Source organism: Apiospora aurea (assembly GCF_038362705.1).
Source record: "Apiospora aurea strain CBS 24483 chromosome Unknown utg000002l_segment0_segment0, whole genome shotgun sequence".
Taxonomy (NCBI): Eukaryota; Fungi; Ascomycota; class Sordariomycetes; order Amphisphaeriales; family Apiosporaceae; genus Apiospora; species Apiospora aurea.
The window spans coordinates 4,087,375-4,114,250 of NW_027117389.1; the positions used below are offsets into that span (position 1 = coordinate 4,087,375).

General features: G+C 54.7%; 9 protein-coding genes across 9 annotated transcripts; 7 read left to right on the forward strand and 2 right to left on the reverse strand.

Moving 5' to 3' along the window:
* Positions 1-2,177: 2,177 nt before the first annotated feature.
* On the forward strand, positions 2,178-2,990 carry PG986_003633 (uncharacterized protein; the record flags this gene model as incomplete). The annotated part of the gene is made up of 2 exons (XM_066839855.1): positions 2,178-2,720; positions 2,766-2,990. 2 exons carry the CDS (start codon positions 2,178-2,180, stop codon positions 2,988-2,990), a joined length of 768 nt encoding a protein of 255 aa, XP_066704919.1.
* A 1,085-nt stretch (positions 2,991-4,075) lies between these two features.
* PG986_003634 (peptide transporter PTR2-A) lies at positions 4,076-6,091 on the forward strand (the record flags this gene model as incomplete). The annotated part of the gene is made up of 3 exons (XM_066839856.1): positions 4,076-4,316; positions 4,391-5,645; positions 5,719-6,091. 3 exons carry the CDS (start codon positions 4,076-4,078, stop codon positions 6,089-6,091), a joined length of 1,869 nt encoding a protein of 622 aa, XP_066704920.1.
* Positions 6,092-8,131: 2,040 nt separating this feature from the next.
* On the forward strand, positions 8,132-9,706 carry PG986_003635 (uncharacterized protein; the record flags this gene model as incomplete). The annotated part of the gene is made up of 5 exons (XM_066839857.1): positions 8,132-8,352; positions 8,414-8,498; positions 8,566-8,711; positions 8,779-9,427; positions 9,530-9,706. 5 exons carry the CDS (start codon positions 8,132-8,134, stop codon positions 9,704-9,706), a joined length of 1,278 nt encoding a protein of 425 aa, XP_066704921.1.
* A 231-nt stretch (positions 9,707-9,937) lies between these two features.
* On the reverse strand, positions 9,938-11,880 carry PG986_003636 (uncharacterized protein; the record flags this gene model as incomplete). Its single annotated transcript, XM_066839858.1, has 5 exons — positions 9,938-10,017; positions 10,115-10,358; positions 10,418-10,738; positions 10,850-11,254; positions 11,314-11,880. The coding sequence occupies 5 exons, from the start codon at positions 11,878-11,880 to the stop codon at positions 9,938-9,940; spliced, it is 1,617 nt and encodes a 538-aa protein (XP_066704922.1).
* A 2,262-nt stretch (positions 11,881-14,142) lies between these two features.
* PG986_003637 (glycosyl hydrolase family 3 N terminal domain-containing protein) lies at positions 14,143-17,080 on the forward strand (the record flags this gene model as incomplete). The annotated part of the gene is given in 2 exon segments (XM_066839859.1): positions 14,143-14,297; positions 14,308-17,080. 2 exon segments carry the CDS (start codon positions 14,143-14,145, stop codon positions 17,078-17,080), a joined length of 2,928 nt encoding a protein of 975 aa, XP_066704923.1.
* A 1,590-nt stretch (positions 17,081-18,670) lies between these two features.
* Positions 18,671-20,553, forward strand: PG986_003638 (uncharacterized protein; the record flags this gene model as incomplete). The annotated part of the gene is made up of 3 exons (XM_066839860.1): positions 18,671-18,727; positions 18,830-20,170; positions 20,257-20,553. 3 exons carry the CDS (start codon positions 18,671-18,673, stop codon positions 20,551-20,553), a joined length of 1,695 nt encoding a protein of 564 aa, XP_066704924.1.
* Positions 20,554-24,115: 3,562 nt separating this feature from the next.
* PG986_003639 (uncharacterized protein) lies at positions 24,116-24,941 on the forward strand (the record flags this gene model as incomplete). The annotated part of the gene is made up of 3 exons (XM_066839861.1): positions 24,116-24,172; positions 24,316-24,632; positions 24,737-24,941. 3 exons carry the CDS (start codon positions 24,116-24,118, stop codon positions 24,939-24,941), a joined length of 579 nt encoding a protein of 192 aa, XP_066704925.1.
* A 346-nt stretch (positions 24,942-25,287) lies between these two features.
* PG986_003640 (uncharacterized protein) lies at positions 25,288-26,034 on the forward strand (the record flags this gene model as incomplete). Its single annotated transcript, XM_066839862.1, has 1 exon — positions 25,288-26,034. The coding sequence occupies one exon, from the start codon at positions 25,288-25,290 to the stop codon at positions 26,032-26,034; it is 747 nt and encodes a 248-aa protein (XP_066704926.1).
* Positions 26,035-26,308: 274 nt separating this feature from the next.
* Positions 26,309-26,860, reverse strand: PG986_003641 (uncharacterized protein; the record flags this gene model as incomplete). The annotated part of the gene is made up of 1 exon (XM_066839863.1): positions 26,309-26,860. The coding sequence occupies one exon, from the start codon at positions 26,858-26,860 to the stop codon at positions 26,309-26,311; it is 552 nt and encodes a 183-aa protein (XP_066704927.1).
* Positions 26,861-26,876: the final 16 nt, after the last annotated feature.

The window sequence follows — 26,876 nt, forward strand, 5'->3', positions numbered from 1 at the left end:
CAACATCAGCAATAGATAGGTCAATTAAACAACGCACACTGCATTTTAAGGCCTGTTTCGGCTGGTGCGCACTACAATAAAATCACCCTCACCACCAGCTCGATTTGCATCACTTTCCACCACCTCATCGGCGCGCCTTTTCGGCCTTTTCGGCCTCTTCCTTGGCCTTCCTTCTTTGACGTCTTCTTGAACCTCCTTGATGTTTACTATATATACAAAGCCCTTATTGGGGTCCTCGTCGACCTTCCTCTTCTTTTAAGATCTTGTTTTTTTTAAATCTGCCTCCAGACCGGCTTTTTCCTGCTCTAACCGGCCGATCCGGGCCGTCAAATTATTAACACTCTTACCGAGCTTTTTCTACAGCAACCTCCTAATTAAATTACCGGTAGTAATATTAATACTAAATATCGCAGCCTTTAAATCTTTAACCTACCGGCTATTTTTAAACGTTTTAATCCTTTTAATCTTCGGTTTAACTGGCTGGCGTATATCCTCGGCGGCGATAGCCTTATCGATAGCTCGTACTATATTAGTACGACGGAGCTTATTATTTATCGGCTTATTAATATTAAAGGGGTAAATGCTAATTATTACCTATTCACTAACGATGATTTTAAAGGTAAAGGCTACTTTACGTGCTTTAACCTAGGCTCGAAGGAAGTCCCTTTTTAACGTAACTGTTATTAATAACGGCGTATACTAAATTAAGCTCCCTTTAAAACCTCTTTTTTAGGACTTTAAAACAGCTAATATCTAGGGGCTAGAGTATATAAGAGCTATATAATAGTAAGTAAAAAAACCACACCTTAACCTTTAACGCCGCCAGTATAAAGTTATTATTAATATAATTTCTATATTTATCTAAAATTAAGAGCCTCTATTGATTAAAGTTATTAAGCTTAATTAAGGGGATAAAGATTTTTCTTAACTATTTTAAAGTTATAGGATTAAAAGTTTATTCTTTTAGTAACGCTTTAAAGGCTTAATCTTTATACTCGTAATTAATTTTATCCTTTTTTTAAGGGAACTATTATTATTAGACCGATTAACTTTTAAATATAATTAAAGGCGGTAAGATATTACTAACAGTATTAATATACTTTAAAATAATCACCCACTCGCGATTAGCCGAGTCGTTCCGTATTAAACTTTAATAGGCGGCAGGGCCGATCACTATAGTACCCTCCCTTATCGTTATCGCAGTTCCTACTTTATCGGCGTTAAATTTAAATCGAGGGGGTATATTTATAATAATAGCAGTATTAAGCCGATTAAAAAACCTTCGCACGGCCCCGTCTAATATATATACGAGGCGCCGGAAATCTATCGCTTTGGTATACACGGTCTTAAGGGCCGGATAATGTTTTAGAAAACGGTGCACCTATCGCTTACCGATAAGGTGATTAACCCTTTTATAAGGAGAATGCGTTGGATATATATACGAAAAAGTCGGTACGTAAGTGCGTAGCCTAGGCTAGCCTGGAAAAGGGCTTATTTAGCCAAAAGGTCTCTTCCGTAGGGGTGAATAACTGCCGAGTCTCATCCTACTCTTTTTTTAAATATTGACCCCTAAGTCGGTTGCGAAGGGTACCCCTATTAATATTGTAGTCTTTAGCCGCACGGTTAATACTTCCGCCGGCCAGCACGGCCTGGACCGCTTGGGCAATGCGAGCTTCTTTGGTCATATTGGTAGTGGTGAAAAGAGGAAAAAACGAGGAAGAGATTGATCTACTTTAATTGACAGACGAGTGAGATTTGACCCCTTTATATACTGTTATTGTTGCTTAGGGGCTCTAGAATCATCTGAAATCTGGAGGGGTCATTTGAGGGGGGCAGCCGATAGGGGTTGCATCTTACTGGCTGCCCCCCTAAAATAGATGTAAAAATCAATAATAACAGCAATAGATAGATTAATTAAACAACATACACTGTATTTCTTCGTGCATTGATACACGAACTCAACAGCAACTTTGCTGCATGTGTACGTGAGCAGGGCCAGAAGCGGAAAGTCCTGCCTAGCAATCATCTGGGTAAACCGTTCATCGGAGACATAAGCCTGTATGATCTGTTACATGTTGACGGCAAGGGGGCGCAGACCATTGTGAGCAAGCAGAATATGGATGAGTGGGTGAAAGTGGTATGCATTTTCATGTATCGTTTTGATTCAAGCTTACGTCATGATAGGTATATGGTCTACGAAAGGACGCGAGCTTCCTGGGAGTTACAACTATGCACTTTTGGCCGAACTCTTCCAGGAACAATCCAGCCCCTGGCGCTGGCTTGCCCGAAGCCACACCAGATCGATTTCCATAGCTTTGACCAACTGGGTTAAGCAAGCTGTGGAACACACAATACCCGATGAAACGCTCAGGCGTGAAGTTCTCGCCATCTATCGTCGGTGGCTCGAGGACACCGAGACACGTGCATACGAAGAATTGGAGAAACTACTGGCGGACGAAAGGCGACCTCCGATGACATACAATCACTACTACACCGACAACGTGCAGAAGGCTCAAAGTGATGCGCGGGTTAATGGATTTACAGATGCTCTGAACAACGTGTCCAGGCAAGGCTGTAATGGCCACTTGCAATTATCGGACGTGAAACCCGAGTTAAAATCCGTCGTTGGCAATTTGCATACCAACCCTACCATCAAGAATATGGACGACCAAGCATGCTCCGAGGCATTGATTAGTTTGAATGCGTATTATAAGGCCAGTGTCGTGTAATGCAAACTGACAATGGAATTGCTAACATGAAAACAGGTCGCAATGAAGACATTTGTCGACAACGTATGCCGCCAAGTTGTCGAGAGACACATGCTCGCTTGCCTTCCGGACATGTTCAGCCCCACGATCGTAGCCCAGTTCTCTGATGCAAAGTTGCTACTCATCGGGTCGGAGTCCAGAAGCCAAAAGCAGAGACGAGATGATCTTAACGCAAGAAAGCGCATCCTGGAGACAACCTTCCATGATTTACAGTTTAGCTGACGTCTAGATACTCACTCGTTTACGTTGCCTTTTTCTCTCGTTTGCCCGTCAATACGGCTTCAGCCTTTCGGCACAACCAAAGGAATACGGACAACAGCAAGCAGCTAGCTACCAAACCTGACAGGTCGTTTTGCATTAGTTAGACACATTGATTTCTCCGATTGCTTTCGTGGAATACTGTTACTTTTCTTCTATCCATACCGGCAGGCCGGTGTCGAATGCTATGTCTTTTGCACAAAAGCCATATGGCTTAGATCGTGAACAGGGTCCCTTCTTTAGTATTGGGCAATACTCTCAGTTAGTATCAAGTATCGTACTCTGTGACATTAGAACCGTCAGCTAGAATATGAGACACAATTTCCACAGGGATTATGCGTGACAATGCAGACAGCTGGGGCTGCTCTCGCATTATGCATGGCAGGACTGTTGAACCAACAGCTCGGATACGTGGATACGGTCATACCCCCCTGTTCTTATTAGATGTTGCTAATTGCAATTGGGTAGCTGTTTATCACTTGGCAAGTGAACTTTGACGTTCTGTCTCCTTTGCGGCATAGGGTCATGCGATAAACAGTACGTTCCGTTGTCGGCTAAACCCGGTATACTTGTTGAGGAGGGATACTTCCGCTACGTTCTCACGAGCCGCCTCTCTCTCTGCCAAGGGATTGGCGTTCTTGGACGCAGCACATGAAAACCTCTACCTTCCTAAACGGGCCTATCTACGCGCTTGGCGCTTACAAGCTTCGGGTCGAATGAGCTTGTGCAATTGGCACAGCTTGGGGCCAGCTGAGATTATATGCCCCGTCTCCCCAGAGCACTGGGTCTTAGAACGTTGGCCAAGCGCTTGGCTCGCCAAGACTTATACGGGGACTTGCTGCAATGAGGATCGCGCCGGTGCTGCACTCCACGCAGGATACGACGGTGGAGAGTTGCGATAATTGGCTTGACAAGTTGCCATGTGTAAGCCCGGTTCGCTAGCCGATGCGGTTGCTGGCATAAGAAGCCCTGGATGGACGTCTTGGTCCTTCGTGGGGGAGGCATCGCTTTAGCTGCCGTTGATTCACCATCCTCCAGCAGTTTCCACGATGGCGACCAAGGCGAGCCTCGAGATCACCAAGGGCGGTACGCTCGTCGAGCCCGTCCCGGGTTACGCCAGCGGCTCAGACTCCGTCAAGGATGAGTCTGCCGACCTCCTTCGACCCTTTCCCACCGAAGAGGAGTGGGCGACTCTCCCTCGCGTGGCAGGCTCGATTCCCTGGACCGCGTGGACCGTCGCGTTCGTCGAGTTTGTCGAGCGCTTCTCCTACTATGGTACCAGCGCTGTGTGTAAGTAATACTGTTCTCTAGTGTATTTCCTTGTTTTTCAGCGGTCTCATACTGACGCGCGCTGCGTCCTTCAGTTGTCAACTTCATCCAGAAGCCCCTGCCCAAGGGTTCCACGACAGGCGCCGGTTTCCTCATCTCGCCGGGATCCGGCGCCCTGGGCATGGGCCAGCGCGCCTCGACGGGCCTGACGACATTCAACAACTTCTGGTCCTACTTCACGCCACTGATCGGCGCCTACCTGGCCGACCAGTACTGGGGCCGCTACCTGACGATCCAGTACTCCAACTTCGTCGCCCTGGTCGGGCACATCATCCTCATCATGGCCGCCATCCCCGCCGTCATCGTGCACCCGAACGTCTCCATCGCCCTCTTCGCCATCGGCCTCGTCATCATGGGCGTCGGCACCGGCGGCTTCAAGTCCAACATCTCGCCGCTCATCGCGGAGCAGTACAAGGACTCGAAGGCCTACGTGCGCGTGCACAAGCGCAGCGGCCGCAAGGAGATCGTCGACCCGGCCGTCACGACGGCGCGCATCTACATCTACTTCTACTTCCTCATCAACCTGGGCTCCATCACGGGCTCCCTCGCTATGGTCTACTCGGAGCACTTTGTCGGCTTCTGGCTTTCGTTCACCTTACCGACTATCTGCTACCTGCTCTGCCCGGGCATACTGCTCTACTTCAAGAAGACGTACAAGCTCTCGCCGCCGACGGGCTCCGTCATGGGCAAGGCCTCGAAGCTGATCCGCTTCGCGTATAAGAAGAGCACCGGCTTCCGCGACCAGGAGTTCTGGCAGCGCGTCAAGCCGAGCGAGCTGCGCGCGCGCGGCGAGGCGGTTCCGGCCTGGATGACGTTCGACGACCAGTGGGTCGACGAGCTGAAGCGCGGCGTCCTCGCGTGCAAGGTGTTCCTGTGGTACCCGCTCTACTTCCTGGCGTACAACCAGATGACCAACAACCTGGTGTCGCAGGCGGGCACCATGGTGCTGGGCAAGACGCCCAACGACATCGTGGCCAAGCTGAACCCCATCTTTATTGTGATTGTGATTCCCATCATGGACTTTGGCGTTTACCCGGCCCTGCGCAAGATGGGCGTGCACTTGTCGCCCATCAAGAAGATCACGGCGGGGTTCTTTCTCGCGTCCTTGGCCATGGTCTCGGCCTGCGTCATCCAGGCCTACATCTATAAGCTGTCTCCCTGTGGCAACGAGATCAACAAGCTCACCAAGCAGGGGCAGCACTGCACCGCGCCCATCTCGGTCTGGATCCAGGTCTTCCCCTACGGCCTGGTAGGCATGTCGGAAGTCCTGGCCTCCATCACGAAGCTTGAGTAGGTAATCTCCCAATGCCTTAGACGCATGTCTCCAGCTACGAATAGCTTTGCTAACGACCGCGCGCGCTAGATACGCCTACACCAAGGCGCCCCAGAACATGAAGTCGACCGTGCAGGCCATCGCGCTCTTCACGTCGGCCGTGTCGTCGGCGCTGGGCCAGGCGCTCGTCGCGCTCTCGGACGACCCGCTGCTGGTGTGGAACTACGGGTCCGTGGCCGTCATCGCGCTGATCGGCGGCATCGGGTTCTACCTCACCTTCCGCAAGGCGGACCGCGAGGAGGACGCGATGAACAACATGAAGGAGAGCGCGTTTATCGGTAATGACGGGAAGGCTACTGTCGCCGACGAGAGTGGGACTGGGAGCGGGACGGTGGTGGAGGAAGTCCGTGATGAGAAGAGGGAGGAGGCTGCTGCGGGGGCGAGGAGGAAGGATAGCGTGTAGGGTAGATCGTCCTGGGACCCAGTAGAGTGACTAGTTCTGCAGGAAAGGCAGTTAGCTAAGTCAATTCAACGGTTAATTAACATCTATGTGTTACAGTCATCCGTGATACAATAGACGCTGCTCATAACTGTGTTTGAATGGCATGACTATGTGAAGCAGTACTGATCATAAGGTCCTGCTTAATTTGTCCACTATCCCCCGATTGCAGCTTGCCTTGACGGTCATCGAATAGTTGACAATGCCTGGGAAACTGTCCTCTGGATATGAAACCATGTGTAAAAGTATGAGCGCAGAGAATGGTACGTTGCGTATCATCTTTTGCGACAAGCCAGGTTGTGGTTGGAGTTGGATGTTGAGGACGGAGGTTAGCGGCCCCTGTGCGTCGCCGCCGTAGCCTGGCCCTGTAGTTGCAAGTGCGTCTGAAATTCCCACGAGGCAGTTTGCATTATGTACAACGACCTGATCGCGACACAAACGTCGTTCTTCAGGTGAACCGTAATTTCTGTTCGAAACAAAAATGAGAAAACACATCGACTCGGGTTTTCTCATGTTTGGCGTCGCCATTCGAGGGTTTCGAGGGTGATTTCATCTTTGGGTAGTACTGGTTCGGTTCTCTAACCTCGGTGCTGTTTCAGGCCTCAGCGCGTTCCCCGAGACCCCGCGCACCGACTCGCGGGGTTTTCCTGGAGGGAAAGAGACAAAGATCTGGCCCGGTCTTCAACAACAGCGGCAATATACCGGGTAACGAATCCAGGTGAACAAGTGAGCATGTGGCGAAGCTTTTGTCGCAATGGGTGTTCGAATCATCGGATAATGCATGCGCGCATTGAAGCTGGCAATCGTCCGCCATTTGGATGCGATAATAGACAGTAAGTCTAGACCACAGGGCGGTTCAGCACTCGGCACTCAGCACTCTCATCGTCTGAACTCGGATCTACGGAACATGCACAGCAAGGGCGCAGCTCGAGCAAAATCAGATGGCAAATGACAAAGTGGTTGGTCGTTAGCAGACACGGGAGAAAACGATCAGATGGAAGTCGTGGGTGAGTTGTGAGTCGAAGAACAAGTGCGATGCCAAGTGTCGACACCGAGTCAAGACCATGGCCCGCTTTATCGTATTGGAAACGCCCAGAGCTCTGCCCAGAGAACTACAGGCTAGAGTCTAGACTCTAGACAGGAACGTGGCCCCCGTACTCGGGTGGGGACTGTCAGAGGATTCTAAGTTAATCAAACTCTATTCTGACCTGATTCTGCTCATTCCTGCGCCCAGATGGCCCCTGGGATCATCACCGTACTCTTGCATTTCCGGCCATACGTGGTTCTATACGGCACCATATCTAGTCCGGTTGGGGTTAATGATTGAGGTCTGCTAGAGGCAATGAAAGAGTTGCATAGGGATGAAGTGTCCCCCTCGAGCCATTAACGACGGCAGGTAACGAGTGCTCGGTTTTGAGTCACTTGCTTCTGCTGGCCTGCGCTGGGATGAGTCGAAAAGCAAAAGAACAAAAAAAAAAAGAAAAAAAAAGTCAATATAAGAGAGCTGGCGCAGTCGTTACTCTAAATTTGGTTGTCGACCGCAGCCCGACGGTCCCGTCGACCAGGATGGGAACAGGGATTACGAGCTTTCTTGGGAAGTCTCGTCATCTGTCATGCCCAGATTGCTGTCGAGGATGGATCAGCATGCCACACACCCCCTTCCCATTTTGTCGTTTCTGGGGTCTAGGGCACTCCGGCTCTGCCTACCCTGGACGCCTCGCTACCGGGCCTGGATGATTCGCATCGGCAGATATGCATTACGTCGTCCCTTGAGCGTAGCAAACCTAAAAATTTACGTCGGAAAGGAGAGACGGATGTGACCCCGGCATGGGGGAAACCTTTTTGAGGTATATATAGATTACCACTTATGGTATCGTTCGTCTGGTTCTTCCTTTTCTTTCTGGCACCCACCTTCCCTATCGGTCTTTTCTAGGATACGACATAGTCACTCTTTACTCCAAACTGTTTTTCGTTCTTTCCCCCACCCCCGTTATCAGATCCAGCATGTTCAATCTTAATTCAATCGTCAAGGCTTCTGCCATCCTGGGCTTCCTCAGTGTCGAGGCTACCTGCCTTCCTCGTGCCGCGGCGGCTGCCGGCAACGGCAGCACCGGAGGATCCAACGTCGTGGCATCGACCTACTTTGCCGGATACCACGTCAACAAGGGCTTCCCCGTGGCGGATATGCCGTTCGAGAAGTACACCGATGTGAAATATGCTTTTGCGTAAGATGAGGACCTGCTAGATCCCCTTGGCGATGGGAAAGGAGCTAACCTTCGAGAATAGTGAGACGGAACCCGATGGCTCACTCAACCTCACTCTCTCCGCTCCTGATCAGATCCCGGCTTTTGTGTCGGCCGCCAAGGCAAAGGTTCGTTTTGTCCCACCTGAACGTGCCATATAGGACTTGATACTGACTCTATAACCCATTCATACAGAACGTCAAGGCTATGATCTCTATCGGAGGTTGGACTGGAAGCCGCTACTTCTCTTCCATGATCGGATCGGCCGAGAACCGTACCGCCTTTGTGAAGACCTGCCTCGACCTCGTCAACCAGTACAAGCTGGACGGTCTCGACTTTGAGTAAGACCCCCCATCTAGTTCCTTCATAAAACGTGGACACGCAATATTGACACTGCGGCCCCTTCAGCTGGGAGTACCCCAACCGCCAAGGCCTCGGCTGCAACGTCATCAACAAAGACGACACGGCCAACTTCCTCTCTTTCCTGCAGGAGCTCCGCAAGGACCCCAAGGGCGAGTCGCTCTGGCTGACGGCCGCGGGCTCCCTGTTCCCGTGGTATGGTTTGGACGGCAAGTCATCCACCGACCTGGGCGCGTTCGCGAGCGTGCTCGACTACGTCATGATCATGAACTACGACATCTACGGCGCGTGGGCCGCGACGGCGGGGCCCAACGCGCCCCTCGAGTTTGGTTGTGATGCCCGCAACAACCAGGGCGGCGGCAAGGAGGGGGTCGCCAAGTGGGCGGCCGCGGGCCTGCCCCTCAACAAGATCGTCCTCGCCGTCGCCGCCTACTCGCACAGCTTCTCCGTCACGCCCGCCGCCGCGTTCCCGAACGGCACCAGCGGCCCGCTCAGCGCGTACCCGGTCCAGAACTCGACCAACCGCCTCCAGGGCGGCAGCAGGGACTCGGACCCGCCGATCGACGCGTGCGGCAACCCGCAGCCCCATAGCGGCACTTGGACGTTCCGCGCCATGATCGAGGAGGGCAAGTTCCTCGATGCGCAGGGTAACCCCTCCAAGGGCATGGCCACTGGTTATGACAAGTGCAGTCAGACTGTAAGTAACCATGCTACTCAACAGCAGCCCCTGCTGCCGTGGCCCCTTTTCTATCAAGGTTTTCTATTCCGAGAATATGACTGACTCGGCTTTTCCCTTTAGCCTTTCCTCTATGATCAGTCTCGCCAAACCTTCATCTCCTACGACAACGTCCAGTCGCTCACTGCCAAGGGCCAGTACGTCAAGAGCTCGGGTCTCGCCGGCTTCGCCACCTTCGAGGCTGGTGGTGACTACAACAACATCTTGGTCAATGCTATCCGGGCCGCCGTGGGTCTGTAAAGAAGTGCTTGTTGGTGCATTAATCTGATTTATAGAGGCATGGCTGTTTACACACAAAACGATGGAATATGTATTTATCACAGATTTATGTTTAATTTTTAGGCTACTATTAGGTCGCTGTTGAATTTCAAGAGGTATGAGCCAATTCTCGTCAAAAGGTTTGGTCTCGAGGCTATGCATGATATGTCCGTTTCTATCTCTCCGGGCCTTTGCCACTGACTTCCGATGTTGCTATATACTGAATTCTAAGCTGAGCTGGGGCACGCCCTGGAACCCATCCGGCATGACGTAGGTGAAGTTCCAGAACTCAACTAAATACGAACTTGATTAGCCTCGCGGCCGGCAACTGGCAGGGAAGCAGCACGTTAAGGTGGGAGAGCTGGAACCCCAAAGTTGGGAAAGACTTACAGTCGCGCAGAGGCTTGCTCTGGCCACCCATCTGCCCCGCAAAGGATAGGGAATGTGTCGTGTTGACGTTTCCGGACACCTTGACACTGATGCCTTTCACTTCTTCCCAGCCATTCACTGACCGTCCGTCGGCGAAGGCGGAGACTACGAGCGTGAAGATGGAAGAGGCGTTGCCCTCCGGATAGGAGAGGTCCAGACGCCAAGGGGCAACTTGGACATCGAGGCTCCTTTCCGTCGGGTACAGCTGTCTAGTGTCAGCAACCTTTCTTCTAGGATCATGTAAGTAGTCTTGGAACACCATACCGAAAGGAATCCGATCTCGCTGCCAGTCGTCCATTGGACGACAGCCGGGTTGAACGACTCTTGGGATGTCGAAGGGCCGCCGACCACGGTCTCGTTATACGACTCGGCGCCGATGGTGACGTTCTCCGAGAGCCACGTCGTGATGTTCCGCGGGGCGTAGTCGTAGGGCGGGTAATACGCCTGCGCCTCGAACGTGTGTTCCCCGCTAAGGCTGGTCAGGGAGTCCAGGAGGCCGTCGGGAAGTAACGTGGCGTGGAAGTCGGCCAGGACAGCCATGAGCGGGGACCAGGCCCAGTCGGCCGAGTGGCTCATGACTTGGGGCTGACAGTCAAGGCAAAGTCAGCTTGATGTTCTCCCCCCACCACGGGGAAAGGGAGGAAAAAGGGCATTGGGGATAACATGGATATGTGGGTGGTGATTCTTCTCTCTTACCTTATTGATCAGGGACGAATGCTCTTTCCCAATCAGAGTCCACATCCACAGCGCCATGAGGCTCACGTAGCGGTTCATGTCGTACCCGTAGGCGCGGTCCCAGGGGCCCGCCATGTTTCTCATGCCCGGGTGCCAGAGCTGCGCCACGGCGGACCAGGTGTCGCGCAGCATCTTGGGGCCGTACGCGGACATGACGGAGCCGCCGGCGGCGGGCAGGTACTTGCACCACAGCAGCAGGCCGAAGAGGGACACGCCCGTGTAGGTGCCCGAGTTGAACTCGGACAGGGTGTTGTGCCGCACGAAGAGGTCGACGATCTCCTGCGCGTACTGCTCGCCGGCGTCGGTCATGTTCTGGTCGCCTAGGCGGCGGCCGGTCCAGCCGGAGACGAAGGCGCGCATGAGGGCCTTGCGGGGGTCAGCTCATACACCAATACTTGTCTATCTCTGCAAGGGTAGAATCATACGGGGTTGCTGTAGGATGGATACAGATTGTCGTCGTCCACGCCGCCTACACGGTAACTATCGCCCACGGTCGCATTAAAGAGCGACTCGAGCATCAACTCCTGCACCGCCTCGCTAATAAGATCGGGGAACTCCTCCAGCATGACGACGAACGTCGTCCCGACGAACCCGCGCCAGTTCGGGTCCCAGGAGTTGTAAATGCTGGCCGGGTACGCCGCCGTCCCGACCTCGGGCTCCTCCGGGTACTTCTGGTAATCGCCGTACCACTGCTTTGACGGGTCCTTGAACTGGGCCCCGATGATGTTGGTGATGATGCGTTCGGCCTCTGTGGAGTCGTTCCGGGCGAGGAGGCCGAGGGCGTACCACGCGGAGCTGCGGGTTTCGTGGCGCAGGGCGGCGCCGCCTTCGACGTCGTAGAGGTAGCCGAGGTCGCGGTCGTAGAAGGTGTCCATCCAGGCCATGGATTCGTTCAGGAGGCCTTGGGCGTTGGGGGACATTGAAGTGACGTAAGAGGCAGAGGTGAGGGCCGGAAGCCCGGCCGCACCTAGCAACAGTAGAGTAACCAACATTGTCTCTTCTGGTAGCCAATGATCCCTCGCCAGTCTCTGTCAATCAAGACACGGTGAAAGACCCAATCCTGAGGAATCGGGCAACCCAGGTGTTTTGTTCCCATCTTGAGGGGGGCCGGCCGGAATTCCTACCGTCTTTGGCAACAGTAGTCGCACTTGACGGAGGGAATATCTACCCGGGCACGAACCACCTTTGCCGTAAACGCCGTGACTGGCGGTCGGATACTCTTGTCGAATTATGGGGCACCTTCCGTATCCGAACAGGGGATGCAAGGGAATGGTTGCCAAGAGGCGGGGTCGCTCGGTGAAGTACGGGAAAACGAATCTACTTTGGGCGCCGGTTAGGAGCGGTACCGACAATCTATGCCAGTCATGCAGCACTTTGATCTCACATCGGGGGACTGGATCGTATGACGGGAACGTCAAGGTAATAATCATTACAGTCTCTTCAATGCGAGAGAGCAGATGTCTTGTGATATTTGCCTTTTTGTGCTTGGCTAGACTCTGTGTTTCAACGAGCTCAGATCTCCCGCTCCCGATGCTATCTGGTCCATGAAAAAGTGGCCCCTGTGTATTGAGACATGACTAGCGGACAGCCATCTCTTATGATTGATCCTGGATTGTTTCGAGCAATTGGTTATCGCCCATTATTGGTTGACCGATGTAGTTGAGAGGCCATGTATTTGGCTTGCTGGTGAAGTCCTAATCTAGGCAGACATATCAATCAACCTTCAAGCCATAGCAACCGTGACCGAAGATACACCAGCCGACGAGGGAAGAGTATTTCAAAGTTGCGTTTCTCGGCGGAAAATACGAGCCCGACTAAGCAGAAACGCTACCGGATGGGGGCATCAGGAAAGCTAGCTCTGAGGTGATTGAGAATTGAGACCAGGTATGTACTTTTGTGTGGCCTCATCTATCTAGATACCTGAGGCTTTAGCCAAGATCATGAGTCTATACTCATCATTAGCTGATCTAAGATTATGCCCATTGACTGACTGTGCATCGACCCCATTTGAGAAGCTGTTTGGAAACGCGATTTCGCTGGACGCGATGATTCTACATGCTTGCCTAGACTTGGACATAATGTAGCGGGATCAACTTGAACATTTCGTTCTTCGAGACTCATATGTGTGCAATACATACAGTATCATTGGCATGATCATTGCCTTCACGTCAATAATGTAGCCAAGTGCATAGCAGCGTTGCGCCAATTAGTCTGGTTCAGATATTGAGAAGCCTGTCCATCTTCTCCAGATCGCTTGGACTCTCCCTGTCACCCACAATTGTCTTTGGTCTTTGCGACCCTTGGAACTATCTTTTTCTGCATCGGTTAGCCAGAGCCAGAGCTCGTTGCATCTTGGTGAGGCCAGTAATCACCGAACCAGAGTAGCTTCCATGTGACGGTGGATGCCCACGATGATACGGCGCGATGTCCTGAACGGGGGCGGTTAGGCCTATTAAGGTTGTTCTAGCGTTGTGAGGTTGCTAGCTGGCCAGGGATAACACACTAAACGCCCCTGAAGAGACCTAACAGACGGGGTCAATGCAGGGCCGACAGTACTGGACAGGGCCCAAGACCAATGGCAGAGCTCCGGCAGCCACTGGAGCTCGCTGGAGCTTGGACGGCAGTGGGCACCAGCAGTCACCAGCAGTCGCCAATGCGGGATGCCAAGCGCCATCTGGAGTTTCAAGATGCGGTCATCCTCGTCTCAATCTGGATGCAAGACCGGGCTGGAACGTTTCAACCGATTTGTTTCCTTCGTCGCACCAATGGCCATTTCGCCTCATCAATGCTGACACTCCCAAGACTTTAGTTATTTGATTTTGGTTTTCTTTTCTCCCTTTTGCATCGTCTTCAACATCCCGCTCTTGTGCTTCGTCTTTGCATCCACCGTTTGCTGGCAAGCGCTTTTTCTCCATTGAAGCATGCGCCGCTGTGTTATGTTATGACGTGCCAGCTCTAAAGTCCGATAGTCTTGTCTTGATCTGGGACTTCGACAAAACTTCAATCATCCAACGAACCTGTACAACCATTTCACCACCTTCTATTCGCTCTTACGCCTAGACGGTGCACTATTATCCTCTTCCGACTCGAAGCACAATCCGGGAAGCTTAATCTGGGACATTGGTAAGTACTAAGAACATTTACTGTCCAGGCCTGCGGCTGGTTAATCCACAAATTCACTGACTTTGAAGCTTCAGATGGAATCCCAGTGAATCTATAATATACTCACCCTATAAAACTCGAGTCCACCCATCATGGACGGCAGCAAAGAGGGCCTCCTGAGCCCTCGGCCCAAGGAGGACTCGGAGCCCCTCCGCCGCTCGTTCGACGGCCGACGCTCGTTCGACGATCGAAAATCCTTCGACGCCCGCTCCTCGCTCGACCACGACTCCGACATTGACGCGACCGAGTTCCTCCAGTCAGACCCCCCTCACAGGCCCCAAGAATGAGCAGGCCCTGGCCTTGCGAGCTAGGCGGCGCAACTGCTGCGCGCGGGTCTTCTGTAGCTGCTGCTGTGGCCGCTCGAGGCCTTGCCTCTTCAGCTGCTTGGCCGTGATCGGTCTCATATTCATCGGCTTGGGAGCTGGCGGCTTTTTCGCATTCAACAAGTTCAAGGGCGCCCCGCCGGACGGCCTCTCGCCGCCGTGGTATCCCACGCCCAAGGGCGGCATAGCGCGGAGCTGGGCCGAGAGCTACCGCAAGGCCAGCGAGATGGTCAGCAAGATGACACTGCCCGAAAAAGTCAATATTACTACCGGAACCGGCTGGTCCATGGGCCCCGCCGTGGGCAACACAGGCCCGGCTACCAACGTGGGCTTCCCTTCGTTAGCACTCCAGGACGGTCCTCTGGGTATCCGATTCGCAGATAATGCCACGGCGTTCCCGGCCGGTATCACGGTCGGCGCGACGTGGAACAAGGACCTCATGTACAAGTGGGGCAATGCCCATGCCGTCGAGGCACGCAAGAAGGGCATCAACGCTATTCTGGGCCCCTGCATCGGACCTTTGGGACGCATGCCGGCCGGCGGCCGAAATTGGGAGGGCTTCGGCGCCGACCCGTACCTGCAGGGTGTCGCGGCCTTCCAGTCGATCAAGGGAATCCAGGACGAGGGCGTCATGGCCACCATCAAGCACCTGGTCGCCAACGAGCAGGAGCACTTCCGCCAGCCCTGGGAGTGGGGCCTGCCCAACGCCATCAGCTCCAACATCGACGACCGCACGCTGCACGAGCTGTACATGTGGCCGTTTGGCGACGCCGTCAAGGCCGGTGTCGCGAGCGTCATGTGCAGCTATAACCAGGTCAACAACAGCTACGCCTGCGGCAACTCCAAGTTGCTGAACGGCATCCTCAAGGACGAGATGGGCTTCCAGGGCTTCGTCATGAGCGATTGGTTGGCTCAGCGGGCTGGCGTTTCGACTGCCCTGGCGGGTCTCGATATGACTATGCCGGGCGACGGACTCTTCTGGGCCGACGGCAAGAGCTTGTGGGGCTCCGAACTCACCAAGTCTGTCATGAACGGTTCCGTTCCCCTGGAGCGAATCAACGACATGGTCACTCGAATTGTTGCTGCTTGGTATCAAATGGGCCAAGACGACAAGGAGAAATTCGACCCCGAAGGTCCCAATTTCTCCTCGTGGACCAACGACGAATACGGCGTCGAAGCCCCCGGTAGTCCCTCAGAGCAAGAGAAGGTCCGAGTCAACGAGTACGTCAATGTCATGGGTAATCACTCAGTATTGGCTCGCAGAATCGGCGCCGAAGGAACCGTTCTGCTGAAGAACGAGAACATGCTTCCGATGGACCACCACGGCAACACCGACATGAGACGACGCAAGATGCGACTCAGCAAGAAGCATGCGGGAAAAGCCAAGATTGGCATCTTTGGCGAGGATGCCGGACCAGGCAAGGGCCCCAATGCGTGCAAGGATCGCGGCTGCAACCAGGGTACCTTGGCTTCGGGGTGGGGTTCCGGCGCAGTCGAGTTCCCGTACCTGATTACTCCCGTGGAAAAGTTGGCCGACGAGTGGAAGAACAAGGATGAGGTCGACCTGACGACCCATCTCACCAACGACATTCCCAAACCGGAGGACCTTACCAGCCGCGATATCTGCATCGTCTTCGCCAATGCCGATGGAGGTGAGGGATTTATCTCGAGTGACGGCGTTAGGGGTGATCGTCCCGATCTGTTCCTGCAGAAGGGCGGCGATGATCTGATTCTGGCTGTTGCTAAGGACTGTGGCGGCGGCAAGGGCGAGGTTCTTGTTGTCATCCACACCGTCGGCCCCGTCATCATGGAAAAGTGGATCGAGCACCCCAACGTCAAGGCTGTCGTCTTGGCCAACCTACCAGGCCAAGAGTCTGGAAACGCGCTGGCCGATGTGATTCTGGGCCACATCAGTCCCAGTGGCCATCTTCCTTGGACCATTGGCAAGTCCTTGGCAGACTACGGCGAAGGTGCCCAGGTGATGTATCTCCCCAACGGAGTGGTGCCCCAGCAAGACTTCAAGGAGGGTTTGTTTGTGGACTACCGTCACTTCGACAAGTACAGCATTGAGCCCCGATTCGAGTTTGGTTTCGGCCTATCGTACACGACCTTCAACTTCTCGCCGCTCGACCTCAAGGTGATCAAGCCCAAGAGCCAGTACCCGGCGGACCGGCCCAAGGACTTCGCGATGCCGCCCGAGTACGACAGCAAGATCCCCGAGGAGGACGAAGTGCTGTTCCCCGAGGGCTTCCGCAAGCTGGAGAAGTACGTGTACCCCTACATCGAGGACATCGAGGACATCGTGACGCACCAGTACCCCTACCCGGACGGGTACGACGTGCAGCAGCCGCTGTCGGGCGCGGGCGGGGACGAGGGCGGCAACCCGGACCTGTGGGAGACGTACGCGACGGTGTCGGTCAACGTGACCAACACGGGGGCGCGGGCGGGCCAGGTGGTGACGCAGCTGTACATGGCGTACCCGCAGGCGGTGCTGAACAGCGTGGTGTTTCCCTACAAGGTGCTGCGCGGGTTCGAGAAGACGATGCTGCAGATGAACCAGACGCAGACGGTGACGTTCAACCTGACGCGGCGGGATCTGAGCTACTGGGACGTGCAGGCGCAGAACTGGGCCATGGTCACGATGGGGTCGTATACGTTCCATGTTGGGCGCAGCTCGAGGGATTTGCCGGTTAAGATTACGTGGTAGAACGGTTGGGGTGGTTAGAAGTATTGTCTACGAGTGCATGGGGAGAGAGATATGATATACAATAGAACAAGAGACAGGCAGAGGCTTGGCGTAATGGCGAATGGAACAGGTCTATGAAACAACATGGCTGATTTGGGGTATAATTCCAGTTTGCATATCGCATTATTACAACATCATGAAGAACATGTGATATAAGAACCTGTGAGTTCAAGATGTGCAGCATTTGGCATTCAGGACAATTGTCAGCTTGCTCAATGATGAAAATAGCCAATGCCAAGGAGTCACGAGTCCTCTGTTGTGAGCAAATATTGGCTCTCGTATCGAGCTATGAATCCATTGAGCGGAGCAAATGCCATGGTGACTCGAAGATATTACATGTTTGATCATAATCACTGTAATTTGATTCTACCATGTGTGCTTTCTGTCAGGAAATCTGCTGGTGTTCAAAGATGTTCAACCCGTGGTTGGAGATTACTTGTACCTCTTGCACGAAGACTGCAAGACTCATGAAATATACAACTGCGAATGCTGCCTCGGCTCGGCTGCCATGCAGGATGTAAGTGTGACATCTACATACGCTCCAATGGAGGATGCAGTTGGCGCAGGAGAGAAAGTTCCGGCGCCATCCAGATCCCCGATCGACTAGATGCATGTTCCTGGACACGCCCAGCCACTTGTGCCAGGCTCTTCCTGGGCGGACCCCGCTATCTGCAGGTGAAGCAAAGCCGCGCAAGTGAGCCTGTGAGGCCCGTGAGGGGGGGACGAATGATTGAAATCATTGATGCTGGGAGCAGTGCAAATGCCACTACGTCCACTACGGCGAACGGTTTTCTTAGTCCGGTAGCGAATGGGCTGGGCTGCCTAACCTTAACAGTCTTTTCTAGTGCAGTCCGACGCCTGGATGGAATCATTCCATCCCCAGCCTGTCCGCCTGCAGCTTTTCCCCATGTCCTTGTTCGATCAGTCCGTCTACTGACAGAAAAACCAATACCGAAATTTTGCGTCACTTAAAAATCCCTACTTGCCGACCTACACATGCATGCTCCCTTCATGTCACCTGCAACCTGCAACCTCAATTGAGCTTTGTTTGATAACCTCCTTCCTACTTGCTACTTGCTGTCTCTGTCTTTCAAGCTATGACTGACTGAATCGATCCTTTCACCGACGATGAATACCTAATGCTGTGACAATCCTGTATCGATCCGCCCATGATACCCCAGAACCTTCTCTAGTGCCTTTGTATTACAAAGGCGCCCGACCCATCCATCGGGGCCTGCTCCTGCTCCTTCCCATCCTCGCCCTACGTCATTCGCCAGCAGTCGGATAAATACCCCGAGCCTCCCCTGCCATTGCGAAACCCGGCGATCGATCGAACGAACGGGAGCGACACGAGCCCCGAGGCACTCTTCCCGACTTTGCCAAACCCTTTTTTTTTCGCTGCCCTGCGCGAACCGACAAAAACGCCCGCTCCGTACGACACAATCTTCCCGTGGCGACTATTCAGAAACACGGCTAGCGGCTAGCGAGTGAGACGTGAGAGAGAAAAGAAAAATAGACATACCGAGACATACAGAGAGAAAGAGAGAGAGCATGGTGCACACAGGACAGGCGGCGGCCGCAGCAGCCTCCGCCGACACGTCGCGGCGCGTCACGACGACAGAAGCGACCGGCGCCCCCGGCCACCCGCCCGCCTACGACCGAACCGACTGACCTCGACGGGCTCGTTCCGCGCGGGCTCGCCCCCGCCAGTCCTCAACCCCCGCGGCCGCGGGCTGCGCCGGCTGTCGACGCAGCACCACCACTACCAGACCTTCCCGACGCCGCCCCCCCAAGACCCCCGGTCACCAGCCGTCGGGCGGTGCCTCGTCGGATGACGGCGGCTCGGAAGACGGCGACGAGCACGAGCCGACGCCGCTGCCGTGGCGGCAGCTCGCGCTGCTGGCGCTGCTGTCCTTGTCGGAGCAGACGGCCCTCAACTCCATCTCGCCGTACCTGCCCACCATGGTCAAGGCCTTCCTCGCCGAGGGCGACGAGTCCAAGGTCGGCCTCTATGTGGGATTGCTCGCCTCGGCGTTCGCGCTCGCGCAGCTGACGACCAACCTCTTCTGGGGCTACCTGTCCGACATCATCGGCCGCAAGCCCGTCATGCTGCTCGGCACGTCCTTCCTCTGCATCTGCTTCGCCATGTTCGGCTTCTGCACGCAGTACTGGCACGTCATGGTCGTGCACGTGGCCATGGGCCTGCTCAACGGCAACGCGGCGGTGGTGCCGACCTGCCTGGGCGAGCTGACGGACCGGAGCAACCAGAGCAAGGCCTTCACCTGGCTCCCCGTCGTCTACAGCCTGGGCAGCATCACGGGCCCGGCGCTGGGCGGGCTGCTGGTCGGCGCGGTGGCGGAGGACCAGTACCCCTTCTTGGGTCCCAACATTCTAGGCGCCGCGCTCTTGGCGCTGAGCGTGGCCGTGCTCGCCATATGGTACGAGGAGACGCTGGAGGATCAGGATGGCTCGATGGAATGGTCGGAACGATTCGAGTGGTTCACCAGCTTCTTCAAGAAGGGGAAGGGCGGCGCGAAGAAGCCGGTTGACGATGCCGACTCGTCTGAGGAGGATAGGTTGCTCGCGCCGACCATCGAGGAAGACGAAAGCGAAAACGACCACAAGGACCCGTCGGACCCCGAGACTTGGAAGGAGATCATGAACCGAACCACCGTCCTGGTCCTGCTCACCTACCTCATCTTCCAGGTGTCCAACATCTCGTTCAGCAGCCTGTATCCCATCTACGCGGCCGCGGACCCGCCGACCGGCCGAGGCCTGCAGTCCGATGTCATTGGCGTCTCGCTCTCCGTCGCCGGCATCTTCACGATCCTGTTCCAGCTGATCCTGTTCCCGCCGCTAAAGGCCCGGCTGGGAAACTTGGGCACGTACCGCGGGTCGCTGCTGGGCTTGGCCGTCAGCATGGCGCTGATGCCCTTTATCGGGTACAAGGACTCGGCGAGCGGCAAGCTCTGGCTCTATGCGGAGATGGGGGCCATTTTGGTGATCAAGAATATTTGCGCCGTGGGCGGGCTGTCGAGTGTTATGCTATTAGTAAGTACCCTCCTGAGTGTTGCGCGTACAACATATCCACCATTCCGCTACTTGACGACGATGATGCTAATTCTGATAAATCACAGATCACGAATTCAGCCCCGTCACACTCGAGCCTGGGAACCCTGAACGGCATTGCCCAGACGCTCTCGGCCGCCGGGAGGAGCTTCGGCCCGTTCGTGAGTGGAAGCCTGTTCACCCTCTCGATGCGCGTAGAAGGCAAGGGCGAGCTGCTCGCGTGGGGCCTGTTCGGTGGGTTCGCCCTCGTCGGCTGGGCCGCCAGCTATGGCATTCGCGCGCACGGCCTGGAGAGCACGGATGACGGGTTCGAGGACGGGGAAGAGGAGGAGGAAGCTGACGAGGAGGCCGCCGCTGCGCAATGAAATGCGTGGAGGTTGAGTCACGCGCAGTGACATGAAACTTATTACCATTATTGCCGCTATTATGATTATCATCATCATCATCACCATTGCAGAGGGAGGATTTGTCGTTGGGATAGAGTCACGCCGCTGCGAGATGCGAGGATGACATCCGCACTTCCGCTAGAAAGAGATGCGCGCGCGGCTGTTTTGGCGGCGGTACTGGGGAACTGCCTGGGTGTTCGGGCAGACCTTGTGACAGGCTATTGTCCTTCAGCTCGAGAGTGCAGGTCTTGGATTACGCAGCAAGGGACAGAAAGCAAGCCGCCAGCTGAATGGTTTCTGGCGACGCCATTGGCCATGTCAGCCGCCCTATGGAAGGAAGATCTGACACCCGCTATGGGTACTGATTTAGAACACACACACACACACACGAGAGAGAGAGAGATGTATGTATTACATAATTACAGGACTCGAAGAAATCGAGGATTATCTAGAGAATAAGAGAATATCTGCATACGTCTATACTTGTCTCATTATTGACTGGCTGGATATGTTCTTGTATTTTGGTCTGTTTCTCATGGCGGACGAGTGTTGCTTACTGAGCGCCAGATGTGTAGCGGTGATGCGAACACGATGGAGGATCGATCGACCGATACCTATATCGAAGATGGCGATGTGACTTCTAAAAATATGGTTACGAACATCAGCAAGCGAGATCCCAATTGCGTGCTGGGAAGAGACTAGGAGCTAATCGACGAAGCGGATGCTGGGTACGAGGTTTGGAGGTCACGATAAAGGGGTCACAGCTAGGCCTCTAGTCTAGGTGAGTAAGGCTGGATAGCACGCGGGCAGCCCTACGAGGCTTTCACCTACGTCATAGCTGAATCTGACAGAGAGAGAGAGAGAGAGAGAGAGATGGTGGGTTCAAGCTGAGTGGGTGGAAATCCCGGGGATTGGTGTTATCTCCGGGTTGCTCCCGCGGCGGTTCTGCGGCGCATTGCTTACTGTCGCGTTGGGATCACGAGAGAGAGTTCTTACCGGACTGGGCTCTGGCATGTCATGCACCTGGGCTGGTCCAGGTGTACCGCTGGCAAAAAATCAGCAGAATATATGGGCTGAGTGCATGTATTGGATCAGGACCCGTTCTCTTCAGTGGCAAGAGCCCGGTGAGCAATTCGAAGTGTCCAATTATTTCGGTGGCCGGAGTTCCGGGTATGTGGGTGCGTAGGAACTCGGCGACCCGCGTACAGCCTAGAAAGAGTGCCAAACAAGCATTGGCGCAACGGCTGTCGGACTCTTTCGCAGCCACAGTCATTTTCCGATTCAGGTGAATAGAGTAGGTAAGAATGCAACTGATCCGAATATGACTTATCTGGGGCGGTATGTGCCCGTTGCTCACGGCAATTGGCTTCGGCAGACCACAAGCTCGGTAATCGCTGAGGTCCTGCCTGTCCTGCCCGGACGAAGCAGTTTAATCATCGTCGGTGCGCCCGGGGGCTTCCGTAAGGATTCATAATGCGTCGCTTTGGAATCGGCGGGTGTCGATCTGGCACAGATTCAAGTCTGCAACGCAAGGACGGCGACCCGGTGATTCGGTGACTCAATCATGCCTGCAGGTCGAACTGCTTGGGCACGCGCACCCCAATCCCGAATGGCATTCAAATGCCGATTTGCTCCCCGGGCAGGTGTTCTCCGGATGACAAACCGCGAGTTGTCCAGTACGTAACCAATCCACTCGGCTTCTGGACTGGAATCTCGAGGGCATTGAGAAAGCAGCAGTCGGTTAGTCATTTCATTCGAGCATGCACCACCATCGCATACCGCCTCGCCTCGGCAGGAACATCCCGGCGATTTGGAATCAGTGCAGCGCAGGCCGGACAGCGCGAGCGGCATCTTCGCGGCTATTCGCCGATTCCCACTCGAACGGACCAGAGAGTGCGTCACGAAGTCATCGCAGCCTGCTCCGTTTCGTGTTGGTCCTGTCGCCAGTTCTAATTACAGTATTACTATTACCGCACGAATTGCTCATTGGCTCGGTCCACTACAGGCCACTCCTCTGCTGCGCGCTGTCCAAGACGAACGAAGAATACTCGAGTTTAGGAAACCGTCTTTGCACTTTCGGGGCATGTCCAGTCAGCAAAGCAGGCAGTGTGACCGAGAAAACAGCCACCAATGGGGGTCGGCAATTTGGCCAGCGACCAGGGTTTTTGACACCACACCCCCCGAATCTGGGATCGGCTACTATATCGGCCTTGTACGAGGTCGCTTACCATGGCCCTGGTCTCCTGGACTGCAGCATTACCGAACCCTTCTCGACTGACATATATCCTAAAATAAGCTCCATGTTCTGTAAGCAACCGTTAAACAGGCTTGCATACCAGCCAATCAAATGGTTCTCGTCGGATGTTCCAGCATTCTTCGAGAAGCAATGGTATTTTTCTTTTTTTTTTTTTTCTTTTCTTTCTCGTGATCCAATCTGGCTAGCTTGCACAATGCGAACAGGGCTCGTCGCTCCCGGGTTTTGTCTAGGTCATCTATTTAAGCATCTAGCATCATCAGTCCGTTTTCAATGTTGTCATCCTCGTCATCCTACATCAGCCCCAGCCCCAGCCCCAGCCATCGCGACCGGACCATTGAACGACCATTGAAGCTCGTTTATTCCCCGCTGCCGCGACGGGATGTTAAAGCAACACCCAATGCAGCCCTGCCAGACATGGCCAGATCTCCCCGTTCTCGGTACAATCCCATACTTAGCCTCCCACCCGTTAGCGAGTGCGGCAAGAGACTTCTCGGCCAGTTGGGGGGCCCGGTGCTCGGCTGCATACTTACTTACCCTGGAACACGACCTCTATAGTGGACATTCTGAGATAGACACCATGCTCTCGTAATCTTCTCTCTACCAGCTGCCGGTTATTACAACCCTGATTATCTAACTGTCGACGGAGATCCCGGGTTTCTTTCCTTCTTTATTTCGTCCCTGCATCACTCTTGCACATTGCATAGCCGGCAGATGTCACTCACATACCTTTATTGTCGGGGTATACCGACGTGGAACTGCACCTACTCGTCATCTAACCAGATAGCAACAAAGACAACATAAAGCCTCAACTATGAACCTGTGGGGCCTCAGGACGAAGAAGCACAGTCAGGATTTGGATATGCTCAGTCAGTCACGAGCTCCATGTGGATCGTCGACGGAGGGCATTTAGGGGTGGAGAGTGTCCCTGCCTGCTGTTGACATGAAAGTCACTCGCCTTCAGAAAATCACCAAAAGGAAATATAAGTATCTCGAATGTCCATGACTACGGAAGGTCCCTCAACCACCTCGCAACCAAGCAAAGTTACGTTCCAGATCAACGACAACGATTTGCATAGACCAGCCGATACAAGCGGATAGGAGAGAACGACTATCTACGACCGAAAAAAACAAAAACGAGGAACACGAGTACTGCTCATACGGGTTGCGGATATATTCATAAAGGTAACGGATGCCCCCGAGGTATCTGCCCCGGTATTTATACTAAGTCCTATACTATATTGCAGTTGCTACTCATCGTCCGATTTCCATCCCGCCTCAGTCAGTATGTCTCGAAGTCACCATCACAGCAGTCGCGGCAGCAAGAAGTCCAGGCCGTCACACGTACGTACTGAGTCCACGTAGTATCTCCCCACGCCAGTGATCTCCCACTACCCACAACCAAGACCTCATCTCTCTCCCCACCTTTCATTCCATCGACTACATGTAACTAACCATCCGCCCCTTGCCCTGCCCCCCGTCCCCAGTCCTCCATCCAGCAGCAAATCGACGCCCTCGAGACCCACCGCGTCAACACCCTGACGGAGCTCTGCCGCATCGAGCGCGCCGCGGCCGCGTGCGAGAACGAGGAGGACTCGCGCGCCTTCCAGGCGCCCATGACGCAGGCCTGGACCTACTACGTCACCACGAGCGGCCAGTTCCTGACCGAGCTGCGGGGGCTGAGCCGCAACTACCCCTTCTGCGCGGAACTGGTCAGCGAGGCCCGCCGGCGCGTGCTGGCGGACCCGGAGAGCAACCGGAGCTGGAATCTGGCTTGGTTGTGTTTGGTGAAGATGCAGGAGGAGTAAGTTCCTTCTCATTTCGCTTACTTGACTTTTCGTTTTTCTTTTTCTTTTCCCTTTTTTTTTCGTCTCGCAAATATGGCTAGTATGACCCGTGTGATGGCAGATTACTGATGAGAAAACATGGAAAAACCCGCAGCGACCTGATCCGGTTCTACGCCTCGTCCGAGTCCTGGCGCAAGGAGATGTGGCAGGACCGCTCGCCCACCGAGGAGGAGGCCGAGCAGCTCGCGCAGTGCTTCGAGTACGAGTGGGCGCAGGCGGTCGACACCATGCTCCGGCACTGGCCCAACAGCCCTACTTGGTATTAAGGGGGAGTGGGGGGAGGGCAAGCGATCACTGTCGCCATTCATTATCAAATCTTACGGGGAGGAATGGGATCGTCTACGTTCTAATTCCTCCTTTCCATTCATTCCCCACCTTCCTTTTCTTTTGCTCTCGTTGCTTGTATACATAATTAGAGTCGGGGCGGCATCGTGGCCGGATGGGCTTAGGCGAAAAGGATAGATTAGATCTTCGCAGCATATATATAGCACGCGGCTGTTCCTGTCGCAAGGCAGAGCTTACTCATATTGTTATATATATCTTTTTCCTTTTCATACTCACTCCAATGTGGTTTACGTGGTGACTCACTCGCTCCCGTCTGGCCCCACGCCCATGCCGGCTCGCAACCGATCCCACAGTCCCGGGGGACTCCTCGAACTGTACGACATCCCAGACAGTGAAATGATCCGCCACGCCCGCCACACCCGCACCCCGGGCAACCAGCAACTCGGCCATCTCCCGCGCCGTCCGCGACAGAGGCCTAGTGCCCAAGGCGGCATGCAACGCCGTCACCCCCGTACCATTCCGCCCGCGCACGCCGTCCTTGTCCCGCACCACCTCGTGCGCACCGTGTCGAGACGGCCGAGCATGGCAGCGACATGGAGCGGCGTGAGCGCCCAGCCGCCTTCGCGGTCCGGATCCAGATGGCGGTTGTGTCTTAGGAAATGGAACTTCAGGGACGCGGGAACGGCGCGGATCTGGGCCAGGACGCCCTCGGGGTGCACTCGGAGCAGGACGCGGGTTGCCTCTTCCGGCCTGGTTCCGCAAGTGGCCCAGTGGAGCGGCAGGAAGCCGCAGTCGTCGACGGCCCCGGGGTTCAGTCCGTGGGAGAGGAGGAGGGCGAGGGCTTGGGCTTGGCCGTGTTCCGCGGCGAGGGGTAGCAGGTTGCGTTTTGTCGTCATCGAGGACGTGCACATCGGCACCACCGAGGACCAAGGCGTCGAGTATAGCGGCGTGGACTCCGATGACCGCGGCTTGCGTGAGGTGGCGGCCGTGCTCGTCCACAATGCTCAGATCCTCGTGTTCCTGGAGCATGGCCTGGGCAAATCTGCTACTACCATTGTGGATGGCTTGGAATAGTAGTCCGTCGATAGTATGAGTTGTGTGGCCCGGGGTGTTCCCGTCGGCGATGCGTGAAGCTCCTTGGGGTAATAAAGATTTGTGTATAGCCTTGCTGACCTGGGCCATGGCTACCACGTCGTCTGCCCCCACCCAGTCTTCCGAGGGGTTGAGATGCCGAGTCCAGCGGCTGGCGTTGGGTTGTTTTTGAGAACAGATTAGCAAACATCGCAAGACACTGACGTTATCGTTCAACGCCGCAACCATGAGGGAATCGAGGCCTTCGGAGTTGGGCTTATACGGACCAGCCCCTTGGCCCAGAGCGAGTTGTGCTAGCTCCGGTATGCCGTTGGCGCGGGCGGCGAGGCGATCGAGCGGGTCTGCAAAGTACGAGTTGGCGTCCAGGCAGGCCACCGCTTGCAGCGGCCAGGTGTTGTAGTATGGCCTTGGGACTGGCCACGACCCTCTCCTCCGGGTCAGACGAAGGGCGTCGCAAGTAGTTTATCGGGCCGCGAGCCTTTTGGCCGTCGAGGTTCCGGTTCGTGGACAGGCGGCTGAGGTACTCCGTGCCGCACGCGCGGTGCAGGATTTCTCGTCCGTCTTTGATAGCATACCCGGGCAGGGGCGAGCCTTCGTCATCCAGCAAAAAATTGTCATCGTAGTAGTAGACGAATTGGTGGATGGTGGTCCAGCCGTGGCCGTCCAGCGCCGTGCTGTCGCCGCCGGTCTCGAAGATGTGCTGTATGACCACCGGATCTCGCGTCTGCGCGGCGTAATGAATCGCCCCAATTCCATGTTCGTTGCGAACGTGGATCCCCGCACCATTGTCGAGGAGTAGACGGGTCATTAGGGCCATCTGGTCG